General features: G+C 47.0%; 1 protein-coding gene and 2 non-coding genes across 9 annotated transcripts in view; all 3 read right to left on the minus strand.

Annotated features, from left to right (window-relative positions):
- Positions 1-629: 629 nt before the first annotated feature.
- Positions 630-20,289, minus strand: part of LOC108698868 (protein PRRC2B-like) — a 57,546-nt gene continuing 37,886 nt past the window's right edge. For 2 of the 7 annotated variants that reach the window (XM_041572442.1, XM_041572440.1), the window contains exons 21-31: positions 11,435-11,623; positions 11,128-11,322; positions 10,801-10,887; positions 10,210-10,314; positions 8,536-8,728; positions 7,419-7,516; positions 7,028-7,155; positions 5,873-6,098; positions 5,620-5,778; positions 5,420-5,505; positions 630-3,123 (exon numbers count right to left, since the gene is read on the minus strand). In XM_041572442.1, the coding sequence (XP_041428376.1) occupies positions 3,120-3,123; positions 5,420-5,505; positions 5,620-5,778; positions 5,873-6,098; positions 7,028-7,155; positions 7,419-7,516; positions 8,536-8,728; positions 10,210-10,314; positions 10,801-10,887; positions 11,128-11,322; positions 11,435-11,623 (1,470 nt within the window). In that variant the 3' untranslated portion in view covers positions 630-3,119. The remainder of the gene's footprint in view (positions 3,124-5,419; positions 5,506-5,619; positions 5,779-5,872; positions 6,099-7,027; positions 7,156-7,418; positions 7,517-8,535; positions 8,729-10,209; positions 10,315-10,800; positions 10,888-11,127; positions 11,323-11,434; positions 11,624-20,289) is intronic. The other 5 variants (XM_041572441.1, XM_041572444.1, XM_041572443.1 and 2 more) reach the window with 5 other exon arrangements.
- LOC121397449 lies at positions 7,280-7,359 on the minus strand. Its single transcript, XR_005963674.1, has one exon. It is a non-coding gene; the product is annotated as a small nucleolar RNA SNORD62 (small nucleolar RNA).
- On the minus strand, positions 8,247-8,328 carry LOC121397448. The gene has a single exon (XR_005963673.1). It is a non-coding gene; the product is annotated as a small nucleolar RNA SNORD62 (small nucleolar RNA).

The following is a 20,289-nucleotide window of genomic DNA, read 5'->3' on the forward strand; positions in this document are numbered from 1 at the left end:
AGGTCCCAACGCAAATCATAACTCTTCCCCCTCCACCTGTATTACACATTCAAACTTAGCATTGCCCCCAACCTTGATTCATCTGTCGCTTACGGGGGTGAAGCTACATTTGGGCTACAAATTGTTTTTGAGACTTAGATCTCATAAGTGGGGTCCAACGGAGGTTAAAAGCATTCACACAGCAGAGGAAAAGTCAACAACATTAGCAAGAGAATCCCGTACTGCCCAATTTGCCCCTGGAGTCATGGTCAGTCATCCAGGTTAGTCTCAACACACATAGGGATACAGAGGTGCCTGCTGGGTAAGCACCCAATGAAAGAAGACACAGAGTTTTATAAGCCCAGAACCCCCCCCCCCAATTAAAGCCACCCACACATTTTGAGAAAAGCATATTTTGCTTTATTTTTTAAATTTTTTTGCTTTTTTTTTTTCTCTCTAATATTTAAATGAGAAGAATTCTCCAGGATGATAAGAGCTAGTACAATCACATAGCTGAAGGGGGGAATAAAATAGTGTAGAACTGTTGTGGAACCCAAGTATTGGCATAGGTCCGGGAAAGCTGGAAAGTCGTTGGCCGGGTCACTTAAAAAAGATTTTTTTTATTCTTTAAAAAAAATAAAAAAAAAATAAAAAAAAAATAAAAGGCTTGATATCTATCTCCTCACACATCGAAAAAAAAATCTTGTTTACACAATTGAGATAAGAAGCAGAGTCCACCGGTGATGGAATCCTTTAAGGTGCAATATCAGTTTGTGCCCAGTCTCTTGTAATGTGCAGCCTATGGCACTAGGGGGCGACTGCTGAACCTTAATGCTGTATAAAGCCCCCTGACTGGTCGTATTGGGCAGCACTAAAATTAATTAGGACTGGCAATAATCCCAGCGAATGTCTAGAAAGTCACAAGGTGCAATCAGATAGGTGCAGGGCAATCTCGCTTTAAGAAGATAAAAATAAATACAAATACATAACTAGTTAACAGCTCTGATGATTAAGACTTAACACATATACACTTGTACATTGCATATATACACAGCCAGACTAACATTGTTACGTTGGGGAGGGATGCGGCCAATCAGATGCCAGTATTACCACTGCGCTCTCCTCTTGGACCGGGTGCAGGGGGTAAATGTAAGGGATGGAGGTTCAGACAGAGTCTCATTGGGTAATAAATCCCCATTCTAGCGGTGACAAACATCAATACTGCTTCATCCGTACACAATCACATGACAGTAATCTGAAATATTAACAGTAGAAACTAAAGGATCTTACAAGCGCCTGATCTTGGGGACGGGTGGGGTACAAAATGATATTGCACCTTGCAGGGTCTTCCATTCAGGGCAAAAAAAGCAAAGCATTGTGGGTGGTGTTCCTCGCTTGCAGAATATATTCCATGTATAGAAAAGAAAGAAAAGATGTTAAACCTCCACTTTATTATTTTGCCCTTGTGTTATACCTAGATCTACAAACATCAAATACATATACATAAGTTCTAGTGTTCTGGGGGACATACCAAAGGAGGAGAGGGGTAAACGTTACCAATTTGGGTTGTGCGAGTCTGAGATACAGTCGGACTGTGGCAATGGGACATTATAATAAATTTAAAGTCATGCCCCCCCTTAAAAAAAACAAACTCTGGGTAGAATTCTTGACCGAACTCTGGTTGAAATGATGTCACAGTTGGTAAAAATGACGTCACAATGGTGGTGACAATTGAGGACAGTGATAAGGGTTGTTGGAAAAGTGTGTCCCTAATGCTATGATTGAGCTACGTCCCCCCCCCCATCAGCCTGGGTTTAAAGGGGACAACATTTGTCCATCCACCTGCGACTACTGATATGATAAGTAATAAAGTAGAATCTTATTTGGTTACGAAATAAATGTGGGGACCTCTAATATTAATATATTTATATATATATCATGGTCTCTCTATACAGTGTGAGCTTCCGACCTATCTTATGGTACAAACCCACCCCCCATACCACCTTTAGATTGTCACTGATCAGAAGCCCCAAGCCACAGCCGGGTACATAATCTAAGGTTAGTCATAACCACTACAGATGTAATTGCTACTGCCTATATCGACACTTTTGATTGGTTAGTGAACGGATCCCTCTGCAGCCAGGTCAGCTTGTGTACAGGTCACAATCATACAGTAAGTGATCTTAATGGGCGAGTGCTGGCACTAGACACATGGGATTGTCTACCTTATAAAAAGACACAATTGGACCGCTCCATAAATCAGTGTTGCCTACAGATGTCAATGTGCCTTACAGAATAGGCCGTGCTCATGCGGGAAAGTAAAATCGTTATTATCAAGTTCATTTTTTGGCTTCACTCCAGTCTTGACTTATGCACAATTGCTGTTGGGGGGATTGGGTTTCTCAGTGGCACCATCATGGAAAAGTAACCCAACAATCCAGAAGAGGAAGAGATATTATACACTACGGTTGAGTTCATGAAGTCTTCAAAACGCCAACATGGATCGGCTGCTGAGTTCGTTCAACAACAAAGGCCTCAAACCAGTCCTCTTAAGTGGCCGACCAACAGAAACAAGGCAGATCAATAGAAAAACAGGGTTCAGGAAGGTGGGGTCGGCTAAAACATTTAAAAACGAAGAGCTCCCAGCCTAATAAGGGCAGCTAGAGGGAATCACCAATGAGAAAACGTAACCAAGATACCGTGTGGCTTTATGTGAATTTAAAGAGAATCATGGGGCAGAAGACACAGTTCATGGCCACAGAATGTAAGGGGGGTACGCTGGGTTAGAAAGGGCAATAAAGGGAAAAAGATGCTGCTTCTCATGATACACAGAAGTCTGTTTAAGTCATGACAACAGGTAGTCTTTGGGCTAAAGTTTGGTTTATCCATGTGACTCCAAAAGCAGTGGAGGAAGAATCCTAAGGGCACAGCAAGATGAGAAGAAATGTGATGGTGGAGGTGGAGATGGAAAGAGCTTATCTATATACACAATGGAGCTCCTCTCAAGTCTCGCTCTCTTCCACTTTCACCACTCTAGGCTTGATGGCCCCAGTCCTCGCCGGCTTCATTGCACTCGCTATGGGGCTGCTCGGAAAGTTTGGGAGACCTCGGGCCGACTTTGTTGTCGTCAGGTGTGTGTTTTACCTGTTAAGATGGAAACGTAGAATGAATATACAACACTCACAACGGCTGTAGCGGGACCTGGCTGAGCATGCAATTCTTCCGCCAACAGATGGAGCATCTGACAGATGAGAGGAGTCTCCTTTATCTGGAAGAGGTCATCTAGAAGCCGCAGTGTAATGACATTGGGGATGGCGGATTCCCAAATTCAGTCTTCCAAGTTTATTTTAAGAGGTATTCCAATTATAGGTATTGCCTTCGCTGATTCAGTTATACACAGGACTAAATGAGTATTGTCTACAGGCCATGACGAGGATAAGGGACATGTTACAGGCAAAGAAAGGCAGGATAGTAGGTCTTGAATACAGTAGCAACAAGGCAGAGGCAGCACAAAACAGGCATGAAGCTCCGTTACAAAGCAGGAGGTAGGGCTACTCTATCAGCTGCTGTGTACGGTCTATGAGGGGACCATTAGGGGTGGTGGTAGTGGTGTGTTCTCTCGTCACAGAACTCAGACCAGGATGCCATGAACAAGATGGTGTCACATGAGATTACTCCTTGTCACAGGACCGGCCTTTACCTGTTGAGGGTAGTGTCCCTGCACAGAGCCCAAGTTGGCCGATGGCCCCAGTCCGAGGTAACTTTCAACTGGGGCTAGCTGAGCTCGGCCTTAAAATGAAAGGCAACTGTTTAAAGGGATAATGTTGTGATTTTTAGGATGTAGTTTTTATTTCTAAATTACACTGCAAATAATTCAATATAAAATTCCTGAACCAGCAAGTGTATTTTTTTTTTTAAGTCAGCCAGCCTATGATTAGGGGTAAGGCTGTGGACACAAACGCTCTTCACTTTGAACTATTTGCCTGGTGGAAGTTGGCCTTTATTAAGTGCCTGCTCTAAAAGGTTTTTCGGTTTGTCCGCTCCCCGTGCTGAGGTTTCAGGGCGATGCACCTGGGCCTCTTCCCTTTTGTGGTGAGTAATCACTTTACATTTGGAGACACTAATATTTCAGACTTATTTATTTTGTTTAGTTGTAATATTGGTGTGTAGGTGCATCTCAGGTCATTTTGCCTGGTCATGTGCTTTCAGAAAGAGCCAGCACTTTAGGATGGAACTGCTTTCTGGCAGGCTGTTGTTTCTCCTACTCAATGTCACTGAATGTATCTCAGTGGGACCTGGATTTTACTATTGAGTGCTGATCTTAGATCTACCAGGCAGCTGTTATCTTGTATTAGGGAGCTGCTACCGGGTTACCTTCCCATTGTTCTTTTGGGAAACTGACAATATGTCTAGCCCCATGTCAGGTTTCAAAATTAAATATAAAAAAATCTGTTTGCTCTTTTGAGAAACGGATTTCAGTGCAGAATTCTGCTGGAGCAGCACTTTAAAAATGTTTCCGATGACAGTATCACTTTAAGAAGAGGCAAAGAGCAAACCTTAACTAAGTGGCACAGGTGAGGAGAGAACAATGAAATAAATGGAGACCACTTGCTTTGCCACTGGACAAACCACACATGGCACCTTTATTAACAGTGTGAGCCATCAACAAACAGCTCAATTGTGCCCGTATGACTTCCGAATGATACAACACCATCTGCACCCTCGTTCTGCTTCTAAAGATAAAGCAATCAGGATGATACCACCAGGCAATACTTGCCACGTACTGATCCTTAACTCATAGCTTTCTGCAGCAGTTAAAGTATAAGTACCACTGCTTTGTTCTGGGAGTATATAGTGAATAGAAGAAAATATATAAGAATTAACTCTTGGCCTGCCTGCGTCGCCAGTCTAGTTACCTGCAATAACATAAAGCACGCAAGCAAGCGGCCATCATAGCCAGGCATATGCTAAAAGGCAGCAATCAGGCAGCAGCCAATGAAATGGCCAAGTCACTGCATGGAATGAGAGAGGCAGGACTGGATTATTATAGGGAAGGATGGGGAAAGGAGCATTATTTATCCCATGTTTCCTCTAGGTTGATTGCTCAGCAGGTTCCATGTCTTGGGGCTTAAACTAGCACTTACAGGGTTATGCACAAACATTGACAAGGTTTGCCCTTACACACAGCAACCAATAAGTTGCCTGCTTTATATATTCAAATGGCAGCAGACTAGTAAACACTGGTTAACTTTGCCTTTATGTTCTGCATAACCCTTACTTGACATCGGACACGGAAACTTGGGATAGACTATCACGTGTTGATGAAAGCAGGAGGGGAGAGGGAAGGAAGGGGGTACAGTATGGAAGGAGGGGGTACAGTATGGAAGGACAAACATTTGGCTTGCCCAAGGCCACATTTAGAGCAACATGAGTCTCTTACCGATAAGAGTGCTGTGCTTGCATGGCCGTCTGCATATTCTGTTTGCCATCTGTAAAATGGAAGCTTTTCATCTCCATCTGGGAGGACTGAAGGAAATAAAAAATAAAAAAAAGTTTGAACAATGGTTATATAATATAATGTTCATGCTCACTGGGCTTCCAGAAGTCTCCCTTTGTGCCAAATTCCAATGACAAAGTTACCTCTCTGCTGGTCAGCATGGAAGGCTGCATTCTCCGAGGAGCCCCTATGGGCAGGTTTTGTCCTTGAGGAAGCTGAATGGACTGTGGCAAGATCATGGTTTGCTGTCCTGAACTGTATCGGGGCATCTGAAGTTGAGAGCCTGGCATTGGCATGGTTAACTGAAGAAGGTGATAAACAATAGGTGAGGCAATTCAAAGCCAAATTTCCAGGCCTTACACAGCTCAAGGCAGGATGGTGATCTTGCCTGCTTACCTGTGTGAGCTGTGAGTCCATCATCTGGGAGGCCTGGTTAAGTTGGCTTTCATACATCAGCTGCTGGCTTCCATTCAGGGGCTGATAAGGGGACGTGGTCTGGGTTTTGACCATTTCCAGTGTTTGCATGCCAGGGAAAGGGTTATATGGAGGCTTGAGGCCTGTACCGCTGGTCAGTACCATGGCACTGGGCTGAGAAAGACTTGGATGCATGTACACCTGGGACCTGAAAATAAAAACAGATTCTTCAGTCAGGACTACATGTGATCTGAAACGGAAAACCTTAAAGAGGAACTGTTGTGAAAATTACAATGTAATATTCGCTTCAGCAAGAAATAAGAAACTTTCTTAATACAATCAATTAAATAATCAAGTTTATCTTCAATATTCCTCTCTCAGCATTTGTTTCTCCTCATTCTGTCTTCATTCAGGAGTTGGGTGTCAGATGAATGATCCAATATAATTTATAGGGAGCTCCTTTTGCCTAGAAGATGTATTAGAGCTCACTCTATTAATATCACCAAAAATTCTGACTCTCTACATGCAGAATTTGTGCAAAAGGCAGTTATTTTGTTAGATTTTGTTTGTACTGGAATCAGTTATTTGAGTGAGTTCTAACTCATCTGCTAGGAAAGGGAGTCCCCCCCCATATGACATATTGGATCATTTGTCTGACACCCAACTCCTGAATGAAGACACAATGAAGAGAAACAGATGCTGAGAGGAATGGTAAAGATAAACTTGATTATTTCAGAAACGATGCAGAATATTTAATTGATTGTATTTAGAAAGTTTCTTATTTCAGTATGAGGAAGCTTATATTATATTTTCGCTCCAATTCCCCTTTAACTGCTTACTAGGTAAACTGCCATAGTCAGCGCCGGATTTCTTCTCGCGCCCTAGGCGCGCGGTCCAACCAGGTGCACGTCTAGCCCTCCAGCGGCGTGAAAAACGCCGCGCAGTGGTGTAGTTGAACGGGACGCGAAGTCCCTAATGCATTGGCGGCTGCATATTTTTTGCCGCCTAGTCCCGGCCTATGCGGCCTTGCCGCAAATCCGGGCCTGCCATAGTCCAGTGTGAAACCTGCAGTGCTTAATTAGGGAGGATGGATGTCTTCAAAAGTCTGAGGTATCGTGAAAGATTTGCTGCATTTACCTGAACGGCTGCATTGAGCTGTAAATTTCTTGCGACTGGGACACGGGGAGGCCTCCTCGCAAACCCAGCTGAGCTTGAGCCTGCAGGGAGGTGTGAAGGGAAATGGGAATCTGCTGGGCGGCTGCAGCCTGTTGGGAAAAGAAAGGTAACATCAAAAACTCAAAAATGTAATTTGTCTTACTTATAGAACATTCTGCTGGCCTCTACCTTTTTTGCTAGAGCCCCAAAGAGGGCATCTAATGTGCCTCTCAGTCTCTCAGTAATAAAATCTCCTCAGATCCTTCTGAGTACATAGTGAAGGATCAGCAGGATCTATTGGAACATCACGGAGACTTGGACACAGCGAGGGCACTAGTATTTTTGGATAATTGAAGACAACAGTGAGACATACCTGCTGATACCCTTGCTGTTGAGGTATAGTCTGCTGCACTAGGCGAGGCTGGTTAGTAAAGACATGCCCATCAAGGTACAGGGGTGGGATGTGGTTTCCTGAAACAATAAAGGCAACATTGTACAGTAACTGCAAAATGAAAGACATAGCCAATGGGGAACTATCGCAAAAAATGAAAATTTAATATAAGCTTCCTCATGCTTTCTAAATACAATCAATTAAAAATTCTGCATTGTTTCTGAAATAATCAAGTTTATCTTCACTATTCCTTTCTCAGCATCTGTTTCTCTTCATTGTGTCTTCATGCAGCAGTTGGGTGTCAGATGAATGATCCAATAAATCTTATAGGGGGGCTTCCTTTCCTAGAAGATGAATTAGAGCTCACTCAAATACCTGATTCCAGTACAAACAAAATAACTGCCTTTTGCACAAATCCTGCATGTAGAGAGACAGAATTTCTAGTGATTTTAATGGAGTGAGCTCTAATACATCTTCTAAGCAAAAGGAACCCCCCCCCTATAAGATATATTGGATCATTCATCTGACACCCAACTGCTGCATGAAGACACAATGAAGAGAAACAGATGCTGAGACAGGAATAGTGTAGATAAACTTGATTATTTCAGAAACTGTACACAATTTTTGATTATATTTAGAACGTTTCTTAATTCAGTATGCAGATGCTTATAATAAATTTTCATTTTCGTGATAGTTCCCCTTTAAAGGTGGGTCATTGTTTATAGGAGCAATCCAGAGACACAATCACAATAAGATTGCGGGTACAAGGTCTCCTGAACATTCTGTTCTATTTGTAAGTCCAACTGTCAGTCTCTCAGTAAAAAGATTCTCTTCAGATCCTTTCTGAGTACATAGTGAAAGGTCAGCAGGATCTATTGGAACATCATGGAGACTAAGAATAGCATTTCCTTATCCAAGGACACGTTGCAAAGGGTTGTAAGAAGGAAGATGATCACTGGACAAGCATATCAATATTTTAACAAACATACCTTAGCCCACTGAGAGCAGAGTTCACAGTGAAGGCCCCCCCCCAAGGAACTTTTACTTTCTAGAAATAATCTGTAAACACAAACGGCAAGTTTTGAAATGAAATGTGTACCTGGCATGGAGGCAGATGGTGCAACTGAAGCAACGGGCATGGGTGGCATGGACACACCTCCAAATGAGCTGTAGCTGACCCCGGTGGAGGCTCCCACACTTGACGGTGGCTGAATTCCTGAGCCATGGCCTGCTGGTGAATTCTGCTCTGGCAAACTGGGCGAGTTTTCCCAGGCTTTACGGGCAGACTCCATCTACAGGGCCGAGAAGAGTGACACAGTTATAGTTGGTTCTACTGCAGGTTATTCTACCAACGATTAAAGGAGAACTAAACCCCCCTAGGTACAAGAGCCCCCCTCAACTGCCCTCTATCAAAACCCCTCATCTCTCCCTTCCTGCACAGTCCAGGGATACTATCATAACACCTCAGTTAATGGTGCTACTCCAGCAGAATTCTGCACCGAAATCCATTTCTCAAGAGAGCAAACAGATTTTTTTATATTTAGATTTTAAAATCTGACATGGGGTTAGACATGTTGTCAGCTTCCCAGCTGCCCCCAGTCATATGACTTCTGACACACTTCAGTCACTCTTTACTGCAAGTTGGAGTGATATCAACCCCTCCCTTTCCCCCCAGCAGCCTAACAACTGAACAATGGGAAGGTAACCAGATAACAGCTCCCTAACACAAGGTAACAGCTGCCTGGTAGATCTAAGATCAATACTTAAAAGTAAAATCTATGCCCCACTGTGACCCATTCAGTTAAATTGAGTAAGAGAAACAACAGCCTGCCAGAAAGCAATTCCATCCTAGTGCTGGCTCTTTCTGAAAGCACATGACCAGGCAAAATGACCTGAGATGCACCTACACACCAATATTACAACTAAATACACTTGCTGGTTCAGGAATTAAATGTTATATTGTAGAATGAATTATATGCAGTGTAAACAGTGTCATTTAGAAATAAAACCGACATCATAAAAATCATGACAGAATCCCTTTAAGATAAAAAAGTGCACGTTTGTAAACCTGAGATTAAAACTCAGAGCAGTGCTGCAGACCATCTTCTGTCCGTTTGGATACTCTTTGGGTCTCTTCGGTGACACGGACCCTGCAGGAGTTTGCGCAGTTGAAGGGGCTCAATGACTAGCTCCAATTGCACATGTGTCTGCAGGGTCCGTGGTGAGCCATGAAGAGCCCACTGAGCATGTGAGTGTCACAGAAACTTTCCAAGATGGTGACCCCTGTGACAAGTTTGAAGTCCTGGATCATTGCTGCTATTGACAAGCTGAAACTTTAGCCTCGTGCAATAAGTTCAGTCTATAAAATATGGCATTTTTAGCTATATTAGTTTTTAAGGTTTAGTTCTCCTTTAAGGCTAATGTTAGGTATACATTAACAACTGTTAAGAAGCTGCTGTGCAGAGTGAAACAAACTCCTTCCTACACGAGGCTGAAAGTCATGGAACTCCGAGGTGACTTTTAATATCCTCATATTTTGCAACAAAGGGGTACTTTTGTATTTGTATTTATTATAATACACAGGTTTCAGCGAGTCATGTGACAGAAGTGACATCACTAAGCTCAGGTCATAACCGATGACATCACTAAGCACCGTTTATAAGGATATAATTTATCGGATATTCATGGCTCCTGTGTATTATAAAGGACTTCTCTAGATACGGATAGAATAACAGTCTGGCCATGGAAACAACAGGAGGAATGTGCAACTTACCTTAAGGGTGAGATCTGCAGTGGGGTAGGACATAGGGTTTAGGCTCATGCCCTGCTGCATGTGGTGGTCTCTTCTTAGGATAGGTATGGACTGTGTTAGACCTGCCTGGAATGGAGAAGACACAACAAGAAGGTTAAAATGTAAGAAGAAATGTTACAAAAGCTTGCCATTTCACCTGCACTATTGACCGACTACATACAAGGCAGTGCAGTATTTTTGGTGCAATGTTAAATTCATATTGGCTGGTCAAATTGCCCTTGTTTTGTTTTAGACCGACAGTGATATACAGGTGCAGCAAGTTTCACAATATTCAAGTTTATATTTTTTTTCTCTGCCCCTCAGTAACACAACCTCCACCATTTTGAGTACAAAGTAAGGGATCGATTGGAACATCAGAGACAGAAGAGAATAGGTGACAAATGCAAATAAGCACTAGAGTGCAATGCCCCCAGAGTCATTGGAATTGCCAAAGGCTCCTAAACCCATGCCAGATAATAGGAAACAAACTAAATAAACTAGCAGGAAGAACTTTATGGCCATTGTGCAGCCTTAAAGGGAGGGTTCTGCTAGTATAAATCTAAGAACTCTCACCTTACTGGCCAAAGCATCCTGCAACTTTGTAACGGTATTGGCTGCTTGAACAGTCGCAGTACCAGGAGGCAGGGCGTAGTCTGCATCCTGCAGAAAGAAAATATAAAATCTACAGAGAGGCACTGAAGACTGTATTAGGGGCCTGAGCAGTGCACTCGTATACCCAGACATAGCTGGGCCCATGCTCTGCCCTTAGCCCACCCCCTTTTGCCAACACTATGTCCCCTTTGAACTATGGGCAACACTATGGTCCCTAACTGTATACCACACTGTGAAGCAGACTAACAAGTTTGAAAAGAGACTACTTGAAGAAAAGGAATTCCTCACTTTTGCGCTTACTCCAAATTCAATGGGTGGAACAGGGAGGACCGAATCCACATGGATCTCTACCCCATTGACTGAGGGGATGCCACCTTCCAACCGTTCAGTGCCCTCTGAGCCTTTTCGGTTTTTCAGCGAGCGTTCGTTGCCAATGGGTCCGGGTTTATGTTCTTTATTTAGCCCCGAGCCAGGGTCTGAATCCTAAGGAAGAGGCAAATGTGGTCTTGAATATGTGGTTCGCATGAACGTGTGCAAATACTAGTGTCTTAGCTCAAGTGTGTCCTTTTTTATTTTGGCCACAAAGTGCCCATACCTTTTTCTCTGACTGTTTCTGCCCTTGTTCTTTAGGGCAATCTGGTTTTGGCTCTGCCACGCTGGTTCTGCTCATTTCCTCAGGTTTCATGGTTCCATATGGAGAGCTGCGTTGTGAGGATGTAGCAGACGACTCCCGAGACTCTGCACTCAGGTCAACGCCGCTGTCTCCTTGACTGCCTTTAAAGCCCTACCAGGTGAAAACATCCATAATGGGTAAATTCCAAACATAAAGTCAAAATCCTGACACCATCAGTACATAAATAAAAACAAATAGCAATTTAAAGGGACAGCCCATCTTTAAATGAAGATTTATTATAATGCATTAATGGTCCCAGTTATAAAGGAATCCAGGGGACTCAACTCCAATTAGACAGGGTAAGTAGAGTCAAGGGACAGTGACCTAGCTACACTGGACTATGAGCCTGTGGTGAAGGAATAGCACAGCAAAAAAGTGAGAGTGAGCTCAGATACTCTGCGAGTGGAGGATATGGCGACCAAGAGCACTGTTTTCCAGGTGAGCCACGTCAGAGGAATTGTGGACAAGGGCTCGAAGGAAGGCCCTTGGAGGGCTGTGAGTAGCAATGTGAAGTACCAGGGCAGGAGTGGATCCCGGAATGGAGGCGTGAAGCATGCGGCACCTTGTAGAAAGGTGCGGACATTGGAGTCAGACGCCAGCTTTTGCCGGAAAAGGTTAGAAAGAGTGGAGACCTGGGATTTGAGGGAATTCAGTGAGAGACCCTTGGTCAGTCCTCCATGTAGGAACTCTAGTATGTGGGCAATAGAGAAGGTCTCAACTGAGACCCCATGGCGTGTGCACCCCGTCGCACTTCCAGACCCTGTGGTAAATCTGTGGTGGCCATCCGGGTACGGACAATGCAAACCCTTATGTCTGAGGATTTTGGGATTGGGATGACGTGCGGGTCCCTGAGAGAGAAGATTGGGTACCAGAGGTAGTTGCCATGGTTCTACCTTGCTCATGGCCATCAGGTATTAAAATCAGGCCCTGCAAGGCCAGAGTGGCACTATCAACATTAATTTGCTGTGTCCTCTCTTGATCTTCTTTATAACCCTGGGCAGTAGGGGAAGTGGGTGGGAACACATAAGCGAGTGGAAAGTCCCAAGGAGCTGTAATAGCATTGACTGATTGCCAGTGGATCCTTGCAGCGAGCCATGAATCTTGGCCATGAATCTTGGTGCTTTGCAGATGGACCTTGAGGCCATGAGGTCAAGGACAATTTGGTTTAACACTTCCTGTCCACTTGCTTGGGTTGAGGTGTTGACGGCTGAGGTAGCCGACCTCCCAATTTGCTAGTCCTGGGATGGATATTGCTGATAGGTGAGCAGTGTTCTGTTCTGCACAATGGAGAATGTGGCTGATTTCCTGTGGGGCCTGCCGGCTTCTGGTGCCCCCTTAATTATTTAGTTATGCCACCGTGGTGGAATAGTCCAACTGTATCTGGATGGCCATGGAGTTGGGACTACCAATGGAGTAGAGCTTGTCGAACAGCATGCATCTCCTGTATGTTGATTGGGAGTTTTGCTTCCGCAGCTGACCAGGTCCACTGAGCTGTTTGGTTGTGGCGGATTGCCCCCAGCCCTTCAGTGGTAAAAACTTGTCAGTGGGGATCAGATAGGGGGTCAGCCCTTGGACAGGTGTGGCTTGTGTAGCAACCAAAGAAGAGATCTCTAGAATGCGAATGGTCTAAGACAGATCCTCTTGATTCCATTGAGAAAGTATGTTCTGAGGTCTCGCAGGTGAAATCGCGCAAACGGAACACTCTCTATGGAGCCTCCCATCCACCCCAGCAGCCGCATGGTGAATCTGGCTAAAGTGTGATGAGTGTCTAGAAGCCAGTGCATGAGTCAGTGTCGGACTGGCCCGGCGGGACACCGGGAAAATACCCGGTGGGCCCCGACCCTTAATGGGCCCCCGCCGGGCCAGACACCTCTCCAGATATCTTTTAAAAAGTTTCCCTCCCGCACTCCCGCAGCGCCGATCAGCGCAGCGCCTTCTGCGCATGCGCCAGGCGCCTTCACGCTGGTGCGCCAAGCGGCGCCTTTGTGTGCGCGCGCTCAGCGCGTCGCAGTAGGGGTTGGGGGGCGGGTCGGAAGGGGCCCTGGACAGTAGTCCCGGTGGGCCCCGGGCCCCCCAGTCCGACCCTGGCATGAGTGATCAGATTGTTGCGATCTTGTCCTCTGCAAGAAATATTTGCTGATCCTTGGCGTCGAAAATCATGGCCAGGAAGAGCATGCATTGGCTGGGAACCAGGAGTGATTTGGAGGTGTTGATGATCCAATCTAATTCGGTGAGAATGTAACTCACCTTGTAAAAGCTGGATTGGGCTTTTTGGAATAACTTGACAAGAAGGCCGTCTAGGCAGGGTGTGATGGCTATGCCCAGTGTTTGGACGAAGGCAGTCCAGGCTGCCATCACCTTGGTGAACACCCGAGGGGCTGATGATAGTCCGAATGGAAGTGCTGTGAATTGGTAGTCAGCGTTCCTGAAGGCAAAGCGTAAGAATTTCTGATGGGGAGGGAAAATAGGGACATGGAGGTATGCGTCCTTTGTGTCCATTGTTAGGAATGTGTTCGGGTTCATTGCTGCGACGACCGAGCACAGATTCCATTTTAAATTTGGAATGACATCATGCAGAGCTGTTCTTGTTGGAGGTTGTAGGACAGGGGGCGGCGCCTCTGCCAGTTAGGTCTAAACTTGTTCTGGAACTTAGGTTTGGGTTCCGAGGAAGAAGAGGAATACTCCCTGTGGGAGGATGATGGTTTGGAGTCCCTTGAGGGACGAAAAAAGCAACCTTGAAGGAGGTGCAAGATTTCTGTTGAGGAAGTAGGGTGCTTTTCCCCCCAGTGGCTGATAATCTTGTCTAGCTCAAGTCCAAAAAGCAACTTACTCTTAAAAGGTATGGTAGTAAGGGATTTTTTGTATTCCCTGAGAGGTGAGACACTGGCGCGTCAACGCAAGGAGGTGATGACCATTTCCCCACAGTTTCTAGACAGAATGGATAGAGAAGTTGACAATGCCAAATAGCCTGAAATTTTTTTCTGGGTGGTCCCACTGACTGAATAATGAAATCAAGTGGAGAGTGAGATGGGAAAAAGGAGATTTTGTGTGTACTCACCGTTAAATCTCTTTCTCTTCAGTCGCTTGGGGGACACAGGAGACAGTGGGTATAGCTAATGCCACTAGGAGGCAGGACACAACAGAATAAGAAATGTGACTCCTCCTCCACTGGCTATACCCTCAGCAGTAGGCGGAGCCGGAATCAGTTTGTACCAAAGTAGTACTAAGTAGAGAATAACAACTAACAACTTGTAACTTGAACATACTGACAACAGGCAGTAACATGTCTGACGGACAGAGAAGGGCCTCCATCCGGGAAGGGAAGTCCTGTGTCCCCCAAGCGACTGAAGAGAAAGAGATTTAACGGTGAGTACACACAAAATCTCCTTTTCTCCTTGTCGGCTTGGGGGACACAGGAGACAGTGGGGACGTACCAAAGCTGTCCCCTATCCTCAGGGAGGGAAGGATAGGCCCTATGAGGAAGCAGCTACAGCGGCTTGGAGAACTCTCCTGCCGAAGCGTGCGTCAGATGCCGCAAAAGTGTCAAAGTGATAAAATTTTGTGAAAGAGTGGATGGAAGACCACGTGGCCGCTTTGCATAGCTGATCAGCTGATGCCTGGTTTCTGAAGGCCCAAGACGTGCTCATCCCTCTAGTGGAGTGAGCCGTGACCTTGACCGGAGGAACTCGACCTTGTGCCGTGTATGCTCTTTGTATGGCTTGCTTGATCCATCTGGAGACAGAAGATTTGGCCGCTGGTAAACCCCTTTTGAGGTCCTGAAGGGAGAACGAACAGTGCATCCGATTGACGGAAGTCCTGAACTCTGTGTAGGTAGAATTTGAGGGCTCTGACAGGGTCAAGAGTGTGCAGTGCAGCCTCCTTTGGATTGGAGGGTGACGGGCAAAATGTTGGAATGGTGATCTCCTGATTTAAATGAAAATCCAACACCACCTTCGGTAGGAAGGAGGGTACAGTGCGGAGGACCGCTCTGTCGTGATGAAAAATGAGAAAAGGTGACTTGCAGGATAAGGCGGTGAGTTCTGAAACACGGCTGGCAGAGGCAATTGCTAGGAGAAAAACGGTCTTCCAGGTAAGCCACTGAAGGGGAATAGAACCCACCGGCTCGAAGGGTGGTTTCTGCAATGCCTTCAGCACCAGTGTCAGGTCCCATGGGGGTGCCGGTGGTCGAACTGGGGGAGCGAGGTGAGCCACCCCCTGGAGAAAAGTCTTGACGTCAGGTAGGAATGCGAGTCTCCATTGAAAAAGGACAGAGAGAGACGAAATCTGGGACTTTAGAGAACCGAGGGATAGGCCCAAGGCAAGGCCGTCTTGAAGGAACTCCAGCAGATCCGGGACTGAGAAAACTGCGAAGGTCTTCTTGCGACTATGGCACCAGGCTCGGTATGTGGACCATACTCTGTGGTAGGTTTTAGCAGATACTGGTTTTCTAGCTGCCCGCATGGTGCGTATGACTGCGTCTGAGAAACCTTTCTTCCTCAGGATTTTGGTCTCAAGAGCCACGCAGTCAAACTGAGATGTGCCGGATTGGGATGCCGGATGGGCCCTTGTAGGAGCAGATCCGGCCGAAGAGGAAGAGTGCGGGGTTCCGCTATGGATAGGTTGAGGAGGTCCGAGTACCATGTGCGTCGAGGCCACCTTGGAGCAATTAGGATTAAGGTGGTGTGCTCCCTCTGTAGCTTTCTGATCGTTCTGGGAAACAGAGGCAGTGGAGGGAAGGCGTAGGCTAGGTTGAAGTTCCAGGGAGACGTGAGGGCGTCCGCCCCCAGAGCTAGTGGGTCCCGGTAGCGGGCTAGGAAGGTCGGTACCTTTCGATTCTGCCTTGTCGCCATGAGATCGACCTCTGGAGTGCCCCAATGATCGGTTATCTCTAGGAAGATGTCCTCGTTTAACGACCATTCCCCTGGGTCCAGGGTCTGACGACTGAGGAAGTCCGCCTCCCAGTTTAGGAGGCCTGGAATGTAGATTGCTGACAGTTGGGCATGGTGATCCTCTGCCCATTGAAGAATGAGGCTGGCTTCGTTCTGGGCTTTTCGGCTTCTTGTGCCGCCCTGATGATTGATGTAGGCCACTGCTGTGGCGTTGTCTGACTGGATCTTTATCGCTTGGCCTGACAGGTCGCGTTGCCAGTGGGTCAGACCCAACCGAATGGCTCTGATTTCCAACAGGTTGATGGGTAGGGTCCGTTCTTCCTGGGACCACCTGCCTTGTGCTGAGCGTCCTTCCAGCACTGCTCCCCATCCGAACAGACTTGCGTCCGTTGTTAGTAGACGCCATTGGGGTTCTCCCAGATGTCTTCCTGTGGACAAGTGTTGAGGTTTAACCACCAAGAAGAGACGTCTGGGTTTTGTGTGATAGACGGATCTCATGTAGGAGAGATTTCCGTTTCCAGGCAGAAAGTATGTTCCACTGCAACTCCCTGAGGTGATGTTGGGCAAAGGGGACGGCTTCTATGGTTGATACCATGACCCCCTGGACTTTCATGCAGTGTCTGGCTGAGTGGGTTGGTTTGACCAGCAGCGTATTCACTAGGGCCTGGAGTCTCACAATCTTGTCTTGTGGGAGAGAGACTTGTTTGGTCCTGGTGTTGAACTGCATTCCCAGGAAAATCATGGATTGACTGGGAACCAGGGACGATTTCTCCCGGTTGATGCACCATCCGAGCTGTTGAAGCTTGGAGATGGAGATCTGTAGCAGTGTTGTGCTGCCGAGAAGGAAGGAGCTTTGATCAACAGGTCGTCGAGGTAGGGAGTAATGGATATTCCCTCGTTTCGGATCAGGGCTGTGGCAGCCGCCATGATCTTCGTGAAGACTCGAGGGGCTGAGGTGAGTCCGAAGGGGAGGGCTGTGAATTGGTAGTGTAGGTTTTGAAAGGCAAATCGTAAGTATTTCCGATGGGGAGGGAAAATTGGAACATTGCAGGTAGGCATCTTTATATCGAGGGATGTCAGGAATTGGCCCTCGGTCATGGCTGCTATGATGGACCTGAGGGATTCCATCTTGAATCTTCGAGGTCGGATGAACCTGTTTAGCCCTTGAGGTCTAGAATGGGTCGTACGGACCCGTCTTTCTTGGGGACGACGAATAGGTTTGAATAGTAACCCTTGAATCTTTCCCCTCTGGGAACTGGTGAGATCACTTCTGTTTGAAGGAGGTTCAAAATCACCAGACGAAAAGCCCTTTGCTTGTCTTGTTCCCGAGGGAGTCTTGACAAAGAACCTTTGAGGGGGCCGTGAGGAAAATTCGAGATGGTAGCCTTGTGACACTACCTCGTGTATCCAAGAATCCTGAGTAATTGAGAGCCAGGTATCCGCAAAACGGTGAAGCCTTCCGCCTAGAGGTACCTGGGGAGACGGGGGGGGAGACCCCGTCATGCAGAGATGATGATTTGTCTGAAGGTCTGGAAGAGGGTTTGCGATTCTGCCAGGAGGATCTGGGCTTGCCCCCGAACCTCCCTCTATTGGAGGGAGTGTGTCGTGGAGGAGATGACCTATTGCCCTTGTTTTGGGAGGGACGAAAGGACCTTCCTCTGCGAAAAGGCAAGCGAGGCTTTGGTTGTGGAAGTAATGTGCTTTTGCCTCCGGTCGCTTGACTGATGATCTTGTCAAGGTCGGGGCCGAATAGAAGCTTTCCTTTGAATGGAAGAGAGGTAAGAGACTTCTTTGAAGAAAGTCTGCTGTCCACAATTTTAACCAGAGGCATCTGCGTGCCGCAACAGACAGGGTGGAGGTTCTGCCGATGATTTGTGCTGCATCTAGGGAAGCTTCACAGATGTAATCATTCGCCTCTTTTATCTGGGATGCCCATTGCGCTAGCTGGTGGCGTGGGGCTCCAGAAGAAATCCCTTGAAGTAGAGTGTCAGACCAGGCCTGAATAGCCCTGCTAACCCAAGCTGTGGCTAGCACTGGTCGGAGGGAAGTACCCGATGCTGAAAATTGGGAGCGAAGTAAGCCCTCTAATTTCTTGTCCATATGATCTTTAAAAGATGCGTCAGGAACTGGTAGAGCTGTTATTTTTGGATAAACGTGAGACAGGTGCGTCCACTGATGGTGGAGAGGACCACTTGTCAGTCGAGTCTGATGGAAAGGGGTACAGTTTGAGGAATCTGCGGTTTGGCTGGAACCGCCGCTCAGGTTTGTCCCATTCCTGTTGAATAATCTGTTCAAGTGGGAATGAGCTGGGAAGGTAGGCGAGGATCTACTGTTTCTTTTGAAAAGGGCTTTGGCAGCCTTCGGGTTCTCTTCGGTCTCCTGAAGGTGGAGCGTTTCAATGACAGAAGCTATTAGGGAGTCAACTGCTTCAGAAGAGAATTTTGGAGATTCGTCCTCTGGTTGATCTGAGATGTGAGACAGCTCACCGCCAGAAAGGAGAAATCCCCGTCAGGTTCTGGTGGAGGTGAGGAGAAACCTGGGGAATTGCTGCCGCTTTCCTCGTCTGGGGAGAAGGGGCTCTGCGCTTTGGGACCCTTTTTTAGGATTGTCCAAGCGGGAAAGGAGCTTGTCCAGGGAAAGGGCCAATTTCGGAATCCCCGTGGCAAGATGAGAGGCCCAATCTGGATGGCCTGTGGCCCTGAGGCTGCAGCCTCTGACTGGTTTGGAGGGGAGGCCTTTGGGAAGCCTGGTCCACCTGGGGGGAGGCAGGACTTGGGAATCAGAAACCTGTGCGGCAGGTTTACATTAGTACAGAAAGGCTCCTTATGTCCCCCTGGCAGCTTTTTGCGGCATTTGGCGCAGGCCAGATATCTTACAGAGGCAGAGGATCCCCTGGAGAAAATGCCCTCGCTGGCACCCTCAGACATGTTGCCCCCTAAGTCAAAGTATAATGTAATACTTGCTGTGGATGCCCCTGCTGTTGGATAGCCAGGGAGAGAGCCAGAGGGTTAGCGCTGGTGGCAGGAATGCAGTGAGGGAGGCCCACTGAAGCCTGTTTTCCCCCGTGTAGCAGGAAGGTCTGGGAGAGAATGCACTCCGAAGCGCTTGTCTCTCAGTGCGGGGAGCGAAGGACCGGAAGTGACGTCACGGCCCGTGAAGCCGCCGCGCGCGAAAAGGCGCGAGAAAAAGTGAGCGAATCAGAGGGAGTGAGGGATGCGCTGCTGTGAAGCAAGCGCTGCCTCAATGCGCACTATGCCTGCCTAAAGTATCAGACACGCTCTGCGAAGGATAGGGGAGTGTGGCTGAGGAGGAAGAGGGCCAATCAGGGGCTGTGTGGATAGAAGCACCCTGTGTAGCCAGTGCCCTATTTTCATGTAGACATCACCAGAGCCAGGTACAGCATGAGCCTTGTGGGGGCTGCTGATGGCAAATGGGACACCCGAAGGGGTGGGGGGGGGGAGAGTACTCACCTACCCCAGGCACAGATCTCTTCCTTGTCTCCTGGCCAGCCGACAGTCCTTCTGCAGAAGAAGAAGTCGATTAGGCTGGATGGTCAGGCTGCAGTTAGCCTTAGTGACGCCAGGGACAGAATCCACGTTGGGAGAAGTCAGAAGGACACACAGCTCAGTGCAGGTGACTTAGACTTTCCAGTGTAGAAGGTGTTGTATAGAGAGATAAGAGAGATAGTCCTAACCTCCTTAGGACACAACAAAAACTGATTCCGGCTCCGCCTACTGCTGAGGGTATAGCCAGTGGAGGAGGAGTCACATTTCTTATTCTGTTGTGTCCTGCCTCCTAGTGGCATTAGCTATACCCACTGTCTCCTGTGTCCCCCAAGCCGACAAGGAGAAATTTGTAGTGATTTTTTGTGTCATTTGAAAAGGAACT

This window comes from Xenopus laevis, chromosome 8L (genome assembly GCF_017654675.1).
Source record: "Xenopus laevis strain J_2021 chromosome 8L, Xenopus_laevis_v10.1, whole genome shotgun sequence".
Classification (NCBI taxonomy): Eukaryota; Metazoa; Chordata; class Amphibia; order Anura; family Pipidae; genus Xenopus; species Xenopus laevis.